The sequence below is a fragment of the Fusarium keratoplasticum genome, chromosome 7 (assembly GCF_025433545.1).
Source record: "Fusarium keratoplasticum isolate Fu6.1 chromosome 7, whole genome shotgun sequence".
In the NCBI taxonomy this organism is placed as follows: domain Eukaryota; kingdom Fungi; phylum Ascomycota; class Sordariomycetes; order Hypocreales; family Nectriaceae; genus Fusarium; species Fusarium keratoplasticum.
Window position 1 is genome coordinate 715,326 of NC_070535.1, and position 19,430 is coordinate 734,755.

Sequence of the window (19,430 nt, forward strand, 5' to 3'; positions counted from 1 at the left end):
GCTGTATCCTTTGTTTGCATTAGTGACCAGAATGTACTAAGAGCTGGCCACTGTTTTCAGCATGGCTGAGACATTCGTGGCGAGCTGAAAGACCTGATGAGAAGGTTGACAGAGTTGAAGGTTCCAATCAAGCTCTTACCCCGCACATCCCGTCTTGGCCGGTACACTAACTAGTGAGCCTCGTGGCAGATCCCGTTCTCAGCTGCACTAGATCAGGAGGGGGTGGCTGGACTATTGCCTGCTCAACTGAAACATTGCCAATATAGACCACGTTCTCGTACGAGTCCAAGACAAAAATTTCCCTAACGAGCTTGCTACTGGTGCTTTTTGAGTTCTTGACTTGAATGGAACCTGCGTGCAGGAATAACCCCTCCCGCCAAGAGAAAGCGTTTGAAAGCCACCTTCAAGCTAAACATGCAAGCCTACAAAATTTGCTTCCTCTAGGCCTTCGAGACAACAGCTAGAGATTCTACAACAAGATCATTCCAATACCCATGATATCGCTTGATTCTTTTATCCAATTGAACGGGACACTGCCTTAGCAATCGTTTGTTTCAATGGAACGTCTACCACATATAGCGACAGTATCTCTTTGACGGATTGAAGTCGGCTTATATACCGGAACTCATAGGATGCTAAAATCTTAGAAATCCGATTTATAAATAGGGCTATAGAGAATTCTAATCTTTTTTTCATACCATTCTATTAGATATGACCTTTTAAAGTAATTATAAGAGGTTAGGTTAGACTTAGAAAAAGATAAGGGAAGGTAATAATATTAAGTATCTGATAGGGCTCATAGCTGGAATGTATCTAGACCCTTTCTTGAATCTCCATCATAAAGTCAATTGCACGCCCGCTAAGCTTTCGGGCGAATCAAGGCGGCACGGGACGAACCGTGGCGAGCTGACATGCCTCAGTGGAACTTTAAACCACTGTAGATTGGGGCCTCGATCCCTTCGTGGCTTGAGCCTCGACTATTGCCTCGACCCACCTGAGCTTCTGCCTCCAATGATTTGGTGTCCGGCCCCTATCTCAGCTCGCCACTGAGCATCAGCTTGATCAAGTCTGCCGCTTCGATAGTTTCGGACTCAGCCGCAGCAGCTAAAGGCCGCTAACGAACTATTAGCTCTCATGTTGCAGCTCTGGGCAGAGGGGATGGACCCTGTTTGGAAATATCACATAGCTGAGCAGGATAGAGGCTGCGATTGGGCAAGTCACCAAGGGAGTATATTGATCTTGGATGTATATATAATATATATAGAGTCAATGTGTCCGTCCTCAAGCTCCTCTCCCAGACAACATTGAAAGACAACAAATACAACAGCAGCGGCAAAACAAACAAACGCTATAAACCGGTGTGCATCGTCAAGCAGACATGACTTGGCATGCCCAACTTGCGCTGGTGCTGGCCCTGGTCTGCCTAGTGACTGCCTCGTGCTCCGGCAAGTCAGACGCCTGCTCCTTCAACCCGATCCCGCTGCGGCAGTTCAACCCGCTCAACTTCCACTCCGATACATGCAACCTCAAGTGGAAGCTCGGCTGCACCAAGAAGGCCGCGAATGGCGGGCTAGAGCAGAAGCCGCCGCCTTACTCGCTGTGCACTGCGAGGGACTGGCCGCTCGGGCTGCTGCCCGTCGACGGCTACACACTGGCGCTGCAGGACAATGGCTTCGCCCCAGGCTCAGACGGCTTCGCCCCGGACTCGGCCGGCGTCACGCTGCACGGCCTGTGGCCTGGGTCGCGGGCCGGCAGTGGCGGGAACAACCAGCCCTACGGCTGCCTGAATGGCGAGGAGTTCGACGAGAAGATCCTCACGACCTTTAGTGGCCTGTTGACCTACTTCTGGCCGACAAACCCACAGTTCAACAACACGATGCAATGCTTCATCCTGTCCGAGTGGATGAAGCACGGCACCTGCGCAGTAATCGCCGGCAGTAATGGTAAAGCGTTCCGGCTGTCGCAGGAGGCTTACTTCCGCACGGCGTTTGTGATGGCCAATGAGGTTAACGCAAACGCCGCGCTGCGGGACCAGCTGCAGGTACAGAAGCTGAAACCGCTGAAGGAACTGCAGCCGATCATCAACACCCGCTGCGTGCAGTGCGCGTATCTGGCAACGGTTGGCTGGACAGGCACGGATGTGGCGAGCGTGCCGCGCATGTCGGGCGACTGCATTGACCAGTGCTTTACGTGCGGCAAGCACTGGGACATATGCCCGCCGGCGGAGCTGGATAGCACCGTGGAGTTGGACCCCAGCAACGCGCCGCTGGAGAGTGACAGTAGCAGTAATAGCATTGGAAATGCAAGCTTTGCGCTGCTGGAATTTGCGATGCCGGCCCTTACAAACAGCGACAACATCTCCCCCTGGGAGGGCACCTGGCGCTCGTTTGGCGCAGAGCAGCTCGGGTCCGGCAAGTTCGAGTTCGCGCAGACCTTCACTGATAACGTCCTGACCGTTACCACTGACAGCCCATACCCCCAGACATGCACCTATGAGCGGCGCGGCCCCGGGGAGCTGGCACTGCGATGCGGCGGCGCCAAGCCCCACCAAGAGGGCTGCCTGGTGCAGCGGCTACCAGATATTGGCGGGCTCGAGGCGGCCTTTCTGGCGTGCAACCACACTGGGGAGCCGGCGCCGGCGAGCTTCTACGCCGCTATGGACTTGCTTGGGTGCGGCAACTTTCTTATGTTCCGCTGCAAGGCATCGGCAGCGGGCTGTGCCTTTTCTCCGGATGCCATCTCGGCGGCCGGCAGCAAGGCGTCCAAGCCCAAGTCTGAGTCCAAGCCTAGCCCTGTGAGCCACTCCCAGCCAGGCATTGCCGGAGCACCCCCCGCGCTGCTGGGCTCGTGGCGCTCGCTCCAGGTATCTAGCCACTATCAAGAGGGCCTCGCGCAATGGAACTTTACTGCCGACGGCCAGGCGTCGATGCACTGGCCAAACTACCTCGACCGCGGCGTGCAGCGTTACTCAGTCTCGCACTCCCATGAGGATCCCAGTCTAGTGCTCCTCGCCAGCGCCAGCGGCACCATCACCACCTGTCGCTTCCAGTTCCAGTACCAGCCAGTATACTCATACGCCGTGCTCGACTGCGGAGCGCCAAACCAGCCGGCAGGAGACAGCGAAAACACGCAAAATACGCAATGGGCCATGGGCCGGTGCAACCCGTGCAATGCCCACTGCCGCTACTCGTGCGGCCCCGAGAACGACTTCTGCGGCGCCGGCTCGTGTGACCCGGCCGAGTCGGTGCAAGCAGAATCCGCCGGCGCCCTGCCCTCGCCGCCTCAGAATGCGTACGAAGCACTCAAAGACGGCCATGACTGGTGCACGCCCCAAGACTCTAGCTGCTGGCCCACCAAGACGGCTATCCACGAGCTGGAGCAGGCGCTGGACCCCACAGTGCCCCGGCTCGGCGTCCGGTGGAGCAGCTACCCGGAGCCGCAGCCGGCGCCGGTACCAACGGGCTCCATTAACAATCAGTCCTTCTACGGCCTGGGTAACGCGCCCGGGGGCCTCAGGGCGCTATACCACTACGAGGACATCGCCGAGATGCAGCGCCCATGCTTCAACCTGGCCGACGGCCCTAACGTGTGGAACATCGCGTCGGATATGTGCAAGGCAGCGCTGCACCAAAACGAGTACCGCAATTGGAACCCCTTCATCGTTGTCTTCCCGCTTAACGAGCGCCATGTGGCCGCCGCCCTCACATTTGCCGCGCGGCACCGCCTGTGTATCGCCACTGCCGGTACCGGCCACGAGTATAACAGCCGCAACTCATGCCCGACTGGCGGCATCCTTATCCGCACAATCCTGCTCAAGGACAAGGCCTTTATGCCCACCTGGGGCGAGGACCCGGCCCTGGCCCCCGCCGGCGCATTCCGCTTTGGCGCTGGCTCCATCTTCGCCGAGATGCACGCCTTCTCAGCCAAGCACGCCCGTGCCATTGCATCGGGCTGGTGCTCCACCGTCGGCATGGTCGGCTTCCATCTCGGCGGCGGCCACGGGCCCTTTGCGCCGTCTATGGGCCTCGGCGTTGATAACTTGCTGGAGATTGAAGTTCTGCAGGTCGGCCGTGACGCACATAGCCTGCCCGTCGTCCATAAGAAGATCGCCAGTCGCCACCATAATCCGCAGCTCTTCTGGGCCATGCGCGGCGGCGGCGGCGGCGTCTGGGGCGTTATTCTCTCTATGACGATCCGCGCCCACGCCGTGCCAGACGGAGGCCTCAGCCGCGTCTTCATGTCTCAGAACGGCACTTTTTGCCCAGACTCGCGGGAGTTTGGCTATGAGTGGGTGCGTGACATGTGGACTCGCTTCACCGCGTGGCAGCTGAGGCTCAACCAGAAGGTCAGCACGCAGCCCTCCTTCTTTATCAACGCCACCCAGTACAAGACGGGTGGCCTCTGCGCAGTCACTTGGCAGTTCAACTTTGAGTACTTCTACGCCGGCGGTCAGGCAGAGCAGGACTACCTTCTCTTCCGCGACGGCCTCAAGGACGTGCTGCAGACAAAGACCGTGCAGGAGCATAACTTCAAGTCGGCCTATGAGTACCTCCTCTCGATGCCCGCCGACAAGTTTCTACTCGCCGTCACGAACCCGCTGCCGGCGCCGCACCCGCCCTCCGACAAGGCCACTGGCTCTCAGAACTCGGTCTTTGTCTCGCGAGAGGCCATGGAGACAAAGTTCGCCTCGACCATGATGGACGTGCTGGATATCTGCGTGGCGTCCCTGAAGAATCCTGACCCGGACTCGCCGAGTCCAGACGGCTATCGCTGCGGCTTCCACTACCTCTACACGTCGCTGACGGGCAATCTGGGGAGCTCGCAGCCGGGCGACACGGCCATCTCGCCGGGCTTCCGCTCGGCGCTCATGCTGTGGAATGCGCGGACCTTGACGACGCAGCAGTCGAAGGACACGGTGTATAAGCTTGGTCCGAACAGCTATTTCTCTGAGAGTTCGTATGTGATGCACAACTGGACGTCGAGGTACTGGGGGAAGAAGGCGTACGAGCAGTTGCTGGCTGTGAAGAAGGCGCACGACCCGGGGAATCATTTCTGGTGCCATCATTGTATTGGGGATAATCCGGATGATGCGTATGGGCAGCCGCTGGGTGCTACAGCTGATTCTGTTGAGAGAGATGAGTTGTAGTAGTAGCTGTGTATTGGCTAAGTGCTGGTCTGATAAAACCCTAGCCTTTGCAAATTAGGTATTATGTAAAAGACTTAGCTATGTCTCTAGTTATCGTCGGCATAGAATTGTTGCAAATCAGGGCTATCCGTGTGGATCACCTCAATCTGTGTGTATTGCTTCTGTTCTTGTTCTTGATGATAATGCCCTCTTTCCCTTTTGGGCCGCGACGTGGCCTTCCTAATTAGGCCTAGTCTGCCGTAGAGCCGGAGATCACCCGGCCGGCCATTGAAGGCACGTGACCACCTTCTGGGCTATTGTACAGGTCCCAATCCAACATATACCTCCTCTATGAGGAATAAATAGAGGGGCTCGATCTTCTAGCTCAGTTAACCCATCAAGGGCTGAGCTTCAACTATAATAAAGAACACATCGGAATAGAGGGGCTTTTTGATAGAATATGCCCCTCAGGCATTGCCTAAAGCAACATCTTATGGCAGGTATTAAACGGGTTTAGAGAAATGGCAAGCGAGAGACTGATTGCATATGAGCTCATAATAACCCCAGTGGGTAAAAGAGTAGTAATTGCCACAGGCTGCCCAGCCCTTCAATTGCTTTGCAAACGACCTCCTTCAACCCAGCAGCCTACTCCTCCTCCCCCAATCTTCCAATTGGACCGCGATACCTTCCCCCCCTGACGACTCACCGCCACCGAGAAGCGATTGTAAAAGGGGCTTGCTGCGTGATCCCAGTGATGTATCCCTTGCCACCACATGCGGGTCCATCTCAATCCCAACGTGTCCCTTTCCATCGTGGCCTATGTATCTCCCAAACGAAAAAGTCTGACTCCTCCAACCCGAAGAAGGGAGGCCGCCGTCTCTCACGGCTCGGCTCGGTGCTATGTATGCCCAGACTGACCCGAGTGTGGTGGGAAATCGCGGTAGGACGTACGGAGTCGCCCGCGAGTAGAAGAACAACGCGACTGCAAGATCCAGGCCGAGCACCGTCATGGATATGACGAAGGCAGTATTGTCCATGAAGATTCGAGTCTCTCTGGTGACCCGCTTTCCCTCTATGGTGGACTCTTGCTCTATGGCATCGAAAAAGTCGGTGTTTCGGCCGAAAAACGCAGCCACTATTCGACTGTACACTTTGTTGATGACTGGAGTGAGCTTGGTAAGGTCCGGTAGAGGAAGCTTGGGATCGATAAAATCACGAGACCCAGTCTCCAAGTATATCATCTGAGATATCCAGTTGAGCGTGTTGGTGCTGTTACTCCAGGAGTCCACCGGATAGAGGAGGTTGTTCAGGGTCATGAAGAAAGACCCGGCATCACTAGTTAGATTGGCGTAGTGTAAGGCTGGTTGGCTTCCGTTTATGAGCTGGTAATCAAGCACATGGCCCAATCGGTCGACCGTGATGTCGAACATTGCCGTTTTGAGAAACTGGTCGACACACGGAATAGCTCGTTGTGATGGTCTCATTCTCTTTCAATCCGTCAGGTGCTCGAGCCCAGCAAAGTGTCAAGGCAGGGTTACAATCGATGCTGGGAGGGTCCGACGCGCCACCAAAAACAAGACTTTCGTAGTACGCTGCTGCTGCGGGTGCGTTGCTCTGCTTCTTCAAGGCGTCACGAATCAACTGCTTGCCAATACTTTCAACATTGTCGTCACAAATAGAAGTGATTCCCGAGCTGGTGGTGGAAATCTCCTTGATGACGTGGGATGAAGCTGCCACTGATGTGCAATTTGCATCGGCTCCAAGTCCCATGGTTCTCAGAACGTAGGTGTCATCAGGATCATCGTCTCCTGACCCTGTGATCTCATGAGGCTGAAAGTAATATTCAGTCGAGACCCATGGGATCAACTGTGCGTCATACGTCATGTTTGCCAGGAGCATAAACATGAACTCGTTGGAGAAACCCCACCTCATTTGATATGTTGCAATCATTGTCGCATTCAAGTGCGTCTGATTGTACTTGGGCTTGAACAACCGCGGATGCTCGACTGTCGTCAATCTTTCGTTGAAGAGCGCTCCGAGGCTGACAGCCAACACGTTGGCGAGCAGCGTGACAAGACAGAGCAGAGCAAGCAAAATATGGCGAGATTTTAAAGCTCTGTAAAATACCATCTGTGGCGGAACAGATGTATACTCAGCCTTGATGGATCTCTCTGGCCTGGATGAACCCAACCAAAGATCTTGAAATGGCTGGAATATGCAAAAGGTGCGCGTAAGGAATATCCAGAATGGCTCAACCACTGTCGCAAACACGGTCGGGATGTAGTTCTCTAGTAGCTGCCGAACCTCGAAGTTTGAAGACGGGCGAGTAAGGCCTACCGTGACATCTTATTAGTTGGCTCTTCATAAATGCGATGCGATGCTGCCACCAACCGTTGAGGTTGACCTCCTGGGCCTTTAAATATGACAATACACCGACCCCAGCGGCGATCAAAACCGCAAAGACGCATCCCGCTGTTCGTCCGAGTGCTAATGGCTTGACCGGTTTGTAGTAATTGTCATTGGCCAAGTCCTGCTGCTCCTCATCCGACGATGCCAGATTTCCTTCCGCAATGACCAATTCGTTTTGGCCCGACTCGAGGTTAATAGTCAGCTGAAATCTGTAGTCTTGCAAGTCGCGAGCGAGGCGCTTGTCGTCCGCCATGTCCATGGGCCAGAAGAGCTTTGACACCATAGGGCTGTTGTGAGCGATGTAGATCAGATGATCAATTGAGCCGGGGGCCGTAACGAGATTGCAGGGAGAGGATTTCATGTGATACGCAATGAGTCCGGCCGCCACTGCAATGAGCAAGAGTAGTACTTCCACAATGACAGCCAGGACTCTACTGACAACAATGCCAGTCATGGTGAATGTCGACGTACATGTATCATCATCAGCCGGTTCCGTATCGTTGCCAAGTCTGTCGGCAATGGAGAGACTGAAAAACTTCTGGTGGACACCACGGACCAAACTCTCGAGCCGCAAGGGGTCTGATAATAGATCAGGAGATCCGTTGTAGCCGACGATGCCGTACTGAAGAAAGACAGAGCTGCTGGGGCTGAAGCCGGAATCGGGGACAAAGAAGTCGGGTGATTGGATATCTGTAATGTCTTGGGCGTCTGAGCCCTTATTTGTAGGGAGAACTGCGTAGCTGGGAAGGGACTCTTTGTAAGAGGTCATGTTAAACTCTGAAGAAGTCAAATTCATCGATTCAGCTCGGGCCTTGATGCCGTCGTTGACCGGTCTTAAGCCTAGAGCCGTAATAGTAGCGAGGACTGCCTGCTTTCGGAATGACACATGGCATTGCAGCGCTGTCAAGTTGAACTCTTGCGAGTTGGTCGACGAGATGTTCATTTTCTTTGCCCACAACACCAGAGCCAAGTTGTGGTCGTCTGGCTGGTTGGAGCAGTTCCAACTCATTGAGTCAACAAAATCGAAAGATCGGCTGTCTCTGTAGTACATCCATACGTCTGTCTTATTTGGGTCCAGATTCACATCGGCGAAACAGTCATTTGCAGAAAATCGATAGACCAGTTCGCCGTCGTCAGTCTTGTTGCCCGTATTTCGGTAACTCACGGGGGAACAGTCAACCTCTGCCCACAGCTTGGTGGTGTTGGATGTCCAGGTCTTGTTCTGACCCGAAAGGGCAACATCGTTGTCGACATAGAACGGCAGAAGGGCGTATTCTGGAGTTGTGAATGCTGGGTACGAGTTGTTCATCCAACCGATGGCGTACGCTCGATGGAGAAAGCGCAGGTCTTGAAGCTGCCTGTCTGGCGGTAGAAGCTCTGACCTCTGTGTTATCGTCACAGGGAGGGTATGTGTTGCCGCAGATGTTCCGAACAATGCAGTCTGGAGAGGCGTCAGGACCCAAAAGACAAGCACCATGATGCTTCCGGATAGAAACACGGCCCAGTGTCTACTCGGTCAGTCCATGTTCTCGAGACAGAAAAGAGCAATGTTGGTTCATCTCACCGTCGCTTTGCAGCACGAACAGGGGCCACAGCAATAAAGTCAGAGGGATAGTCGAGGAGGATCGAGTTCTGGGCGGTTGCGCCTCCTGGCTTGGAGAGTTCGGTCCATGGCTGGATGCGCTTAACATCGAGATCGATCCAGTTCCACAACAGGCTGAATAAGACAGCGACAATGTTTGGGACATATCGATAGCTGATGATGGCATACTGTGGTATCTCGTTGAGGGTTGGTGCCTTTGCCAAACCCTTTCGTGCCTGGCTCCGCTGGGCCGAAACCTCGATGATGGCAGCGAGAAGCAGCGCTAGCACACCAACACCGACGAGAACAGGTGTCGATAAAGACGGCGGCTTCCAGCTTCCCGTTCGGGGGGCGACTGAAGCTGGTGGTGATGGGGTGTTGGTCCGAGTCGCCTTATCGCTGTCCCACAACCTAGACCTCACTGAAGGAGTCTGCGGGAGCAAAGTTCGCGTCTCGGGCGATGACATTGCCCTGGCTTTTTTTCCTTCTCGCGGCAGAGTATGGCGATATGGCTAAGATCTGAATTTCTGGTCTCGATACATCGGAAAGATGGAAGAGAGGGACAAACTTCACACGATGTGAGAAAGATGAAACCAAGGCGTTATTTCGCGACAAGTCAGCCCCAACTTTGGGGGGCGCAGCGGCTCCTACAATGCCCTTGTCGCTGGGTGGAGATGTTTCGCACACCAATAAAGATGTCATGTTTCTTTCTGTCCAAGCTTGTCCCTGTAATGATTACACGTTGGAAATCCCTCAGGCTGACTCTCTGTCCGGTAGCCGAAAACAGGCAGCAATGCGAGGGCAAGGCACAATGGGTGAGCCACTACATGTTTGCCATTACCAGAGCCGTCAACAACACCAGGCATATTATCAGAATAACTATTCTAACCTCAGCCCGGGTCTTGAATCCTGGGATCATTAAGCTAGAGATTTGGCCATCATCGTTTTTTCTTCTTCAATTCTTATTTTTAATATCGCCATCATAAAAACAACATGTTCCTAGACGATGAGTTCCATTTAATCTCAAATATCCAACTCAGCCATGGCCGTTACCCGCCCGACCAATACAATGTCCAGACATCACTTTCGCCTCCATCGTACCAGCATTCTGTCGCAGTAAAATCCATAGCACACCGCATAACCAGAGTATCTCTATCAACACCAAAATAAAGCACCGTAATTATTATTCCTATATATACCAAACACGGAAAGGACTCCAATTTCTAATATTTAAGCCCGAAGATTTTGTTCAGCCTTCGCTGGCGGTACAAATGAGACATCGCCTTCCAATCATTCCATCGCTTTGGTTCAGGTATTGCAGTCCGCCTCTGAGAGAGACTTTCTTGAGTGTCCGCTGCCCCATCACTTCGTCTGACGATCTTCCATCGAATCACCTCGGTAGGCGAGACCAACAGCCTCTGTCTGGCTGAGCGGGCGAAACTGTTGAATCTGAGAAGGATACCAGATGTAAAAGATAGCCATGGTTATGGCCATCAGCGCCGCATCAAAAACGTACAGCGTCCACTCATTCTTTAGAGGGTAGGCATCAGCTCCCATGACGTATTCGATGATACGAAAGATACAACGAATGAGAATGAGGGCCGAAGTCGCATAAAGCATCAAAATCATCTTCTCCCAGTCGAAGTTTCCTTCAGGTCTTGTACTAGGCCAGTTGGCACTGTTGCGTCTGTAGCGAAGATGGAAGATGACTGACGCAGCCACGAAGAGGCCGAAAAAGAGGATCTGGATGACCAAACCACCCACAACGATATTCTCGCCAAGCTTTGGGTCGTTACCAGCGGCCATCAATCCAGCCCCTGTGCTCTGAATCAAGAACGAAAAGACGTCTCCGACCACGAAGGTAGTCGTGAGCCATTTTACTTTGATAATGGAGCACATCTCGCCCTTGGGCCCAAGCCCTCTCATGATTCGACCGAGTGTCATATAGATCGAGGCGGCGAACAGCGAGGGTGGGATGAGCAGGAAGAGGGATTGGATGATGTACGGCATGAGCTGGTCGGTTGCACTGTTCGCGGCGATTCGTCCAATGAAGCCCACAACTTCCACTATTGAATACCGGTCAGCATGGCGAGTTTCAGCATTGTAAGCGGTTTTGAGAACATACTATATCCGCCGATCGTGAACGGAATGCAAAACCAGAGGCGACACCGCGTCATCTTCCACGTGTGGGCTGCTGATAACACGAAAAAGACCATGGTGAAGATGACGGCAGCTGCCATTGAGGGAACGTAACTCCATAGGTAAAAGTCGCCTTTGTATGGGAGAAGTTCTCGTCTGGGTGTGAGAGCGTCAAAGTGAGACATTTTAGCAATGAAGTGAAAGTTAAGTTCGTTTTTCAGTTTCCGGATCGAGCTTTTGTGTTGTGTCTCTCTAGATCAAGCCTAAGTAGATACAACAAGGGGAGAGAGCCGTCGAGAGTCGGGCAAGGATGAGGTAAAGAACAGAGTTAAGTGTTAATAGAAGGAGGTAACCAAGAGAGAGAAGTGATGAATGCTAATTGGAAAAAATTTAAGATGTTTGAAGTGCGTCACGATATTTAAATCTTAACGGTCTGCAAATCTTGACGAGATGCACTGCGGCCCCAGGAATAGCATCAGAGTGCCCGACTGGCAAAAACGAGCAGACTTACCTAAACGGTCATCAACACGCGGAGCCCCTGACAGACATGGGAACACGCTAGCTTGTGGAGAGCGTTGATCCAGAAGATTACCGCATTTGAAACGACTCAGTGACTACTGCCATACGAAGCACCGCCACTCAGATTCATGTCGGGTCCGCACTCTATGCGCGGATTTTCGAGGGTCCTCACCTTTCATACTCGCTTTGCGGAACTAGGTAAGTCCCTTTAGGATACTATTACTGATTCCAATGTGAAAAAGTTCAACGATGTGTCCTTTTTGAACGTAGCATTTAAGCTTATAGGGTAGGAGAGCAAGACACCTATGATAGTCAATCTCATTGCTATCATCCGCACTGATAAAAAAATACATTACATATATAAATGATAATTACTGTGGTTACACTAAATACCGGATCCCAATAGCGACTCTTTGTCTCGTCATTGCCATCTGGTTACACTGACAAGGACGTTATGAAAGGCCAGAGTGATTGCGCAAAACCTCAATTAAACCGCCTCGGAACAGCGCCCTTCTCCTGTGAAACCAAACACTGTCTGCTTTGATTAAAAATTTCATCTTTGGGTACTCATCAGCTCCATAATTAAAATGATCTGTCTTTATTTCTCTTTACCTCCGTCAGTTTTTCTGTCCTCACACGAGAAGGATTCCCTGTGGGGGATCGAATTAGGCTCATGCTTGACACGGGGAATGAGGCGGCAGGGGTCCTCGTATACTTTTACCAAAGCGAAAACTTCCTCGGATTCATTCCAAGTTAGGCTTAGTGCTCGTATCCAGCACCAAACTAGGCAAAGCGCCCATGACTCGGCATAGGGGTCCGAGAGAGACACCAAGTGTCGTCTTCCCTCGCATTACTTCTCTTCTGTCTGTTTCTTTTCGTTTACTCGTATTCCAGCCCGTTATATCTCTTCCTTATGGAATCCAACCGCGTTCGAAAGCCGCGCCAAGGTCATCGCAAGTCGCGCAATGGCTGTGCAATTTGCAAGAAGCGCCACATCAAATGCGACGAGCGACGTCCCGTTTGCGGCCATTGCGAGATATCCGAGAGGGACTGCTACTACATTGTGCCTAAGAAGGCCAAGATGGGAGCTTCTCCATACGAAAAAGAGCTCACCACTTCGGCATGGCTTGAGACTGCATCCACGTCGAGAGACCCGGAATTTCCAGCGTCACCGAATCTGCACGACATCGAATCCGATGAGCTTTTTACCTTTGAACATTTACAGCTTCTGTACAACATCCAGGAACATATGACGAGTTGGATGATGGTGCCAGATTTACTGAAGCCTCTCGCCAATGGCTACGTCAATGCCGCTTTGAAGACACCATACCTCATGAACCAACTACTGGCCCTATCCGCAATGCACCTTAGCACCGTCCACCAAGAATCCTCAAACCATTACACAAGTACGGCGAATCACCTCCGACACCGAGGACTGCGCGGCTTCAATAAGGAGCTCGACGATACCTCCCAGTCGAACGCGACATCACAGTTCTTCTTTGCTTCGTTGCTGGCACTACACTACTTCGCCGAGACCATAAGCGGTGATAAAGAACAGGAATTCCCCACCACTCTTCGGCATATGCTGGAATACTTTCGTCTCCATCGTGGAGCGCGAGTGCTAAGCGATCGAGCACACCCAACCCTTATGGGTTCATCGGTAGTGGGATGGCTTATCACTGCGGTGGAGGAAAGCAAGAAGGAAACACGCACCCCGTCAGAATCTTGCGCTATTCTAGCAACAATGCTCCAGGCCTCAGATTTGAACGAAGAGTCACTTGAGGCTTGCGAAGGAGCGAGGGAGTCCCTCGACCTCGTACATCGATGGATTCAAGGTCCCAATGGGTGGGGCGTACACGCGCTGCTCGGCTGGTCGAACCTCATCCCGCTGCGATTCCTCAGTCTGTTGGAAAAACAGACTCCCGAGGCTCTTGTAATTCTAGCCCATTACGCCGTGTTGATGCATCGTTTTCGGGGCTTCTGGTGTTTTGGAAATGTGGGAAAACGGCTGGTAAATGGTATCTCTGGTCTGCTCGCGACGTACTGGGTGGATTGGCTTCCCACGCTTGATGACGAATGAAGCCTCTATAAATTTCTAAAAGTCATGTAATTATTATATATAGACGCCGTAATGTGTATGTCTTCATGGCAAGACAGAATGCTTTTGCATCTCAAACCTCGTCGAAGCCGACAAATGCATTCTTGCCACCACTCAGCGGAAGACTGATCAGCCCAGCTTTCCTCCTAAACATATCCAACCATTGCGGATTGTCGGCCCAAGTCTGGTCCCATGCATTGTCAGGTCCGTACATCATCTCACTCATCTTTCTCTGCAGCTGGCGATCCGAAGGCACGCGTCCCTGTGAGATCTCGTCGGAAACATGCTTCAACAGGAGGCGTTCTATCTGCCGGTATGAATGCGCCGATGTCTCGTCTCTGTTTGATGGTGTAGAATCAGCCACCCCAGGACTGACCTCGTCGCTGCTCAGCGGCCCAAAGACATTCTCAGACGAATCCATGCGGTGATCTGCCCTTGAGGCTGAGAAGGGCTCCATCGTGTGTCGTTGCGTGCCAATGAGGAACACTGGCATGTCATTCTCAACAAGATCATCAATCTTTTGCTCAAAACCTCTGTCACCCTTCCACTCCCTCATATCTGAGCCAGTACGAAAATGCACCGCCAAGTGTTTCTGCCTCTCAACCCAAGTATCCATGCGCGCATCGCAGAAGCCGCACCGAGACTTGACATCGTCAATGGACGAAAGCCAGTTTTTCATCGAGTCGTTGAAGTTGCATCCACGATGGAAGAGACGGAGGTGCTGTCGAAGATGATCTTTGCGATGAAATTGGCGGGCTTCTTCTGGTTGCGCTATGCAGGCGGCATAGTTGTGTACTTGGTGGTGCTCGGGTAAAGGGTCGGGTTGGCGGCAAAAGACGCAGTATACACGTCCATCTGGCTCCTGCAGTACCGGGCCAAACTTGGAACATCTGAACGACGTTAGCTACCTGAGGATGATGAGCGAGTAGTCTAGGAGACTTACTGCCACTGTTCCAGACTTAAATGCATAGTTGTTTCGTGTCGTTGCCAGTCATGTTTCGTCTTGAAGGTATCTGTACAAAACGTGCATTGGTACCTTCTGGGCTCTGTTTCCCCTTCTCTAACCTTTTTTGACCTTGCAGGTTGCCTTCTCCTACGCCTTCTCCGCGAAGCCGAGGGTGATGAAGTAAAGGAATCCCAAGACCCAACTGACGAGTCGGAGCGGGCTCCGGCTTCTGCACTGAAGGGTGTCTGCGATGTGCTCGCCACATCGTCAGTATAAGGCAAGCTGGCGGGTAGTTCGGGTCGATATGATAAGTCGTGGGAGATGATGTGGTCAGATGAACATGACAGAGCTGTTGAATCCGGATCGTCAGTTTGGAATACCCTAGATAGGTGGCGATCAGTGGTTGACGATAAACGAGATGCATGGGCTCCTACCTTTGCCATGGGTCGGTTGCTAGCTGTAGAGGGTCGGGATACAAGTTGGATATGTCGTCAACGGCGCCAATGGACGTGCTGCTGTGAGACTGAGTGTTGAGAATGCCATGAATAGTTGTATTCTCAAGGTTGGCTGCGTTATCCTGGGCCTCGTCTGGACCACTCGCAGTCCCGAGGTACCCCACCTCGTGCTCCGGAAGCCATGACATCCAGTCTTCGTCGGCAGACATCTGACCGGCATGAGCAGGGGTTCTTTCGGACGGAGATTTTTGGGAGTCCATTTCCTGCCGTGACAAGGTCAAGAAGACCATGCAGGTCCATTGAGCGGCGTCATTGATCCAGCGTTATCGGAGTCATCGGCTTTTAGCACAGGGCGTAAAACTTTACGCCCTTGACGAAGCCCCGCTTTTGTATGGAGCTCTCAAGAACGTTATCAAAGTGGCTTGGTTGGAGCCAAGACCTAATAGGGTGCTTGAGAGAGGTGAAGGAAGGGTAGACTTGACAAGGTTCTGTGACATATCAAGCCCAAGTCTTTCGTCAAACCTTTTGTCTGTGTCTGTGTTGTCGAGAAATCTACACCGCCATCATGTCTCTTGATCCGCCCCAATTCAACGGTGCATCGACCCCGAAGCAACGGCTCGATGCATCCAAACTAAAGTTCACACAATCGACAGTCCTCCACCCAGTTCCTGAGCCTGGATCTCCCGAGCTGTGGGCACAGAATGTCCACACCGACCACATGGTAACATGCCGCTGGACTGCTGAGAAAGGCTGGGACGTACCCGAGATTAAGCCCTTTGCCGACTTTAGCATTTCCCCCCTCGCTTCCTGCATTCACTATGCGACTCAATGTTTCGAGGGCATGAAGGCCTATCGAGGGTTCGACAACCGTGTCAGACTTTTTCGACCGGATCGAAATGCGAAGCGATTGGTCATGAGCGCGAAAAGGGTATCACTGCCTGAGTTTGATGACGCAGAGTTGGTGGAATTGATCAAGGCACTGGTCCGCACCGATGCGAAGAGTATTTCTTTTCTTTTCAAGAGGATGCTTCAAGGATGTCCCTGTTAACACTTTGGCAGGATGGCTTGCAGAGCCCGGAAGCTTCCGCTACGTCCGACCAGCACTGATCGGAACCGGGCGTCAGTTGGGTGTTCAGATCCCCAGAGAAGCAGTACTATTCATTGTCATGGTCTGCTGGCCCGACTTTTCCACCGAAACTCCACCTGGTGTTGTGGCGAGATCAGACCTCCGCCTCCTCACGTCGAGAAATGACACCATTAGAGCCTGGCCTGGTGGCTTCGGCTACGCCAAAGTCGGTGCCAACTACGGCCCCAGCTTTGCGTCGCACTGCGAGGCACAGGAATCCGGTTACGACCAAATCCTGTGGCTCTTTGGAGAGGATGGTCAAGTTACAGAAGCAGGCGCGAGCAACTTCTTCGCGATCGTCAAGGATGAACGTACATCGAAGCTACAGCTTCTCACGGCGCCGTTGGATGACAAACTCATTCTTGACGGCGTCACTAGGCGATCAGTCCTGGAACTGGTTGAATCCAGACTGGCGGACGAACTGGAAGTGAAGGAGACAAAGTTCACCATCTCGGACCTTGAAAAGGCGTGGAAAGACGGCCGTCTCGTAGAGGCGTTCGTATCTGGCACAGCTGTGAGTAACGAGATGTTCATTCTGGAAAAGATTTCCTAACTCGTACTTTTAGTTCTTTATCAAGGATGTGTCGACCATTCGCGTGGGTGACCGTAATCTCGACTTGGTACAGAAGCGGGATAGCACTGGCAAATTTGGACCGCGAATCAAGGGCTGGTTGAAGGATATCATGTTTGGGGTTGAAGAGCACAAATGGGGCGTGGCTGTTTAACGATGGGCAGGCGGGTTATGTAAAAGTTTATGGTCACACAGATCTAGTTGTTTACCTACCTACCTCCAAAGGAAGCAGATGACACATGAATTCAATATGGACGCCCAACACTGCCACTGTCTCCAAGTGAACGTAAGCAACTATTAACTGGAGCGAGAAAAATGCACATGACAAGTCAAGAAATTCTTTGGTGTAGAAGAGATGATGGGGTACGGAACAGAGGGACTGAACCGAAATGTTGGCACCGTGAGGCCGTTACATCGAAGGCTTGTGAGAACCCGGCAGTAGTGCAGCAGTAAACTAAGCGGAATTGGTCGAATAAGCTTCCGGTGATGGAGGCCGAGGCGGGACTAATGAGCATATAAATAAGGATCCATGTCCCCTCTGCTGACCATCCTTGACCATCATCAAGCCTACCATGGCAGAAGTCAGATCAATCTAGGATAATGACATCCGGCAACGAACCAGTCTCCCTAGGTTGGTATTATCAGCAAAAAGACCTCGATAAGCCTTACTAACTCATATCTTTAGGCGTTTTGGGGCAGTATTACTCTGCACGACACACTTTAGGCCAGTATCGCTCGGCTTCCGTCGTAGCATCCTACTCGATCTTAGGAGAACATGACCTGGGTCCATTTTCTCCCGCGAAAAATCGTCTCCACTGTGCCTTGGAACGTTGCATCCAAGCAACTATTCGACAACACCCTAGCTTATGTTATGGTGTTTCTGATGAGACAAAAATGGGGATCCCTCTGTTCAGACAATTGGATTACATCAACAGAAGAGACGTCCTGGAGATAATTGATGCTCGACATGTCTCAGTTCCTTCTGAGATGAATCCAAACACAGTTGATGTCGTGCTGAATCGGATACTCGGCGAAAGACACGCCCAACTCTGGTTGAACAACAAACCAGCTTGGAAAGTTGTCGTTATTGAGCACATTCACAGTCCACAAGGTCAGGGCCCAGAGGATGCAAGTCTTACAAGGGTCGACATTGCGTTTTTTGCACATCATGCTATCGCTGATGGCTTAAGCGGCATAGCCTTTCACACATCCCTGATGGAAGCCCTTCAGAACATGTCGGAACTGTCCTATCCACCTACTTGGCCCATGGTCGTTGCACCAAAGCATGCTCCACCGGCGGTTGAAGAGAGAGCGGGCTGCCTCTCATGCGCCTGTACCATCTGCAACAGCCCCAGCACTTGCAAGGGGCCGGTCTGGGCAGGGAATCCGATATCACCTGCGCCATTGGCTGACTTCAAGTCCATGGTCCGGATTCTTTCCATCTCGGCGGAAATGATTTCGAGCGTGCTCAAGAGATGCAAGCTATCCAATATCACTCTCACTGGCCTTCTGCACGCGCTGATCTGCACTTCTCTCTGTCGTGGTGTTGAAGTTGTCCCGGGTATTCGGGCCGTGACACCTTTTTCAGTGCGAAAGCTGACAGGTGCGTCAGAGAGAGAGATTGTGAATCACATCTCTTTCTTATCAACGTATGTCCCTGGTACGGATCTGAGCAAGATCGCGGGCAGCCCACTCAAGTCGGCAACTGAGGAACAACACATCATCCAGCTGGCACAACTCTTCAGCAGCGACATTGCGACTAAGGTCAAACATTTTCCCCACGGAAGTATGTTCACGCATCTGAACGGCGTCAAAGACCTTCTATCGCTCTGCCAAAGTCAAGCGGGCGCAGAACGACTCTACACATACGAACTATCGAACCTGGGCTCAGCAAGGAGTGTCCCAACTCAACCTAGCGACCACCTCAAGTTGGACAAGCTGGTTTTCGCACAATGTGGCATGGTATCTGGCCCGGCTATCGGCTTCAACTGTGCTAGCATACCCGGTGGTTCTTTTACTATCAGCATTACCTGGGAGCGGGGAGTGGTTGAGGAATCACTGATTGAGCAGGTGGCACAGGATCTTGAACTCCGGCTCAGCTATGAGGCTCATGCAGATTCATAACTATAGATAATATCGGTTATCTCAAGTCATTGTAGTTCCAATGATAAAGCATCAGCGAGACCTTGTGAAAGTGTTATCTGGCTTGCGCGCCGTCAACGGCATCGAGGCCCAGGTCCCGTGGCTGGCATCCTTCAGCGTCTCTAAAGCCGAAATATGGCCGTATAAAACCGAGGGCCTAGACAACTTGAGTGGAATCAATTGCGGGTTCCCCATTCGGCTGAGACTCACTCGACTACAAGGAAAGATGCAAGTGGGGTGGGGCCAAAGTTGGGCGCATTTCAAGGCGCATGAACCGGCGTGAATTTTGAACTTGATAAGGCGTAGCGAAAGGCGCAA

The 19,430-nt window shown here is 52.3% G+C and overlaps 6 protein-coding genes across 6 annotated transcripts; 3 read left to right on the forward strand and 3 right to left on the reverse strand.

Moving 5' to 3' along the window:
* Positions 1–1,378: 1,378 nt before the first annotated feature.
* NCS57_00937200 (FAD-binding PCMH-type domain-containing protein) lies at positions 1,379–5,146 on the forward strand (the record flags this gene model as incomplete). Its single annotated transcript, XM_053059150.1, has 1 exon — positions 1,379–5,146. One exon carries the CDS (start codon positions 1,379–1,381, stop codon positions 5,144–5,146), a length of 3,768 nt encoding a protein of 1,255 aa, XP_052911221.1.
* Positions 5,147–5,911: 765 nt separating this feature from the next.
* Positions 5,912–9,583, reverse strand: NCS57_00937300 (uncharacterized protein; the record flags this gene model as incomplete). Its single annotated transcript, XM_053059151.1, has 5 exons — positions 5,912–6,023; positions 6,077–6,507; positions 6,554–7,458; positions 7,517–9,042; positions 9,099–9,583. The coding sequence occupies 5 exons, from the start codon at positions 9,581–9,583 to the stop codon at positions 5,912–5,914; spliced, it is 3,459 nt and encodes a 1,152-aa protein (XP_052911222.1).
* Positions 9,584–10,478: 895 nt separating this feature from the next.
* Positions 10,479–11,440, reverse strand: NCS57_00937400 (uncharacterized protein; the record flags this gene model as incomplete). Its single annotated transcript, XM_053059152.1, has 2 exons — positions 10,479–11,182; positions 11,242–11,440. The coding sequence occupies 2 exons, from the start codon at positions 11,438–11,440 to the stop codon at positions 10,479–10,481; spliced, it is 903 nt and encodes a 300-aa protein (XP_052911223.1).
* Positions 11,441–12,687: 1,247 nt separating this feature from the next.
* On the forward strand, positions 12,688–13,854 carry NCS57_00937500 (Zn(2)-C6 fungal-type domain-containing protein; the record flags this gene model as incomplete). Its single annotated transcript, XM_053059153.1, has 1 exon — positions 12,688–13,854. The coding sequence occupies one exon, from the start codon at positions 12,688–12,690 to the stop codon at positions 13,852–13,854; it is 1,167 nt and encodes a 388-aa protein (XP_052911224.1).
* Positions 13,855–13,945: 91 nt separating this feature from the next.
* On the reverse strand, positions 13,946–15,563 carry NCS57_00937600 (C2H2-type domain-containing protein; the record flags this gene model as incomplete). The annotated part of the gene is made up of 3 exons (XM_053059154.1): positions 13,946–14,762; positions 14,816–15,199; positions 15,253–15,563. The coding sequence occupies 3 exons, from the start codon at positions 15,561–15,563 to the stop codon at positions 13,946–13,948; spliced, it is 1,512 nt and encodes a 503-aa protein (XP_052911225.1).
* Positions 15,564–15,838: 275 nt separating this feature from the next.
* On the forward strand, positions 15,839–17,124 carry NCS57_00937700 (Branched-chain-amino-acid aminotransferase; the record flags this gene model as incomplete). The annotated part of the gene is made up of 3 exons (XM_053059155.1): positions 15,839–16,274; positions 16,333–16,913; positions 16,966–17,124. 3 exons carry the CDS (start codon positions 15,839–15,841, stop codon positions 17,122–17,124), a joined length of 1,176 nt encoding a protein of 391 aa, XP_052911226.1.
* Positions 17,125–19,430: the final 2,306 nt, after the last annotated feature.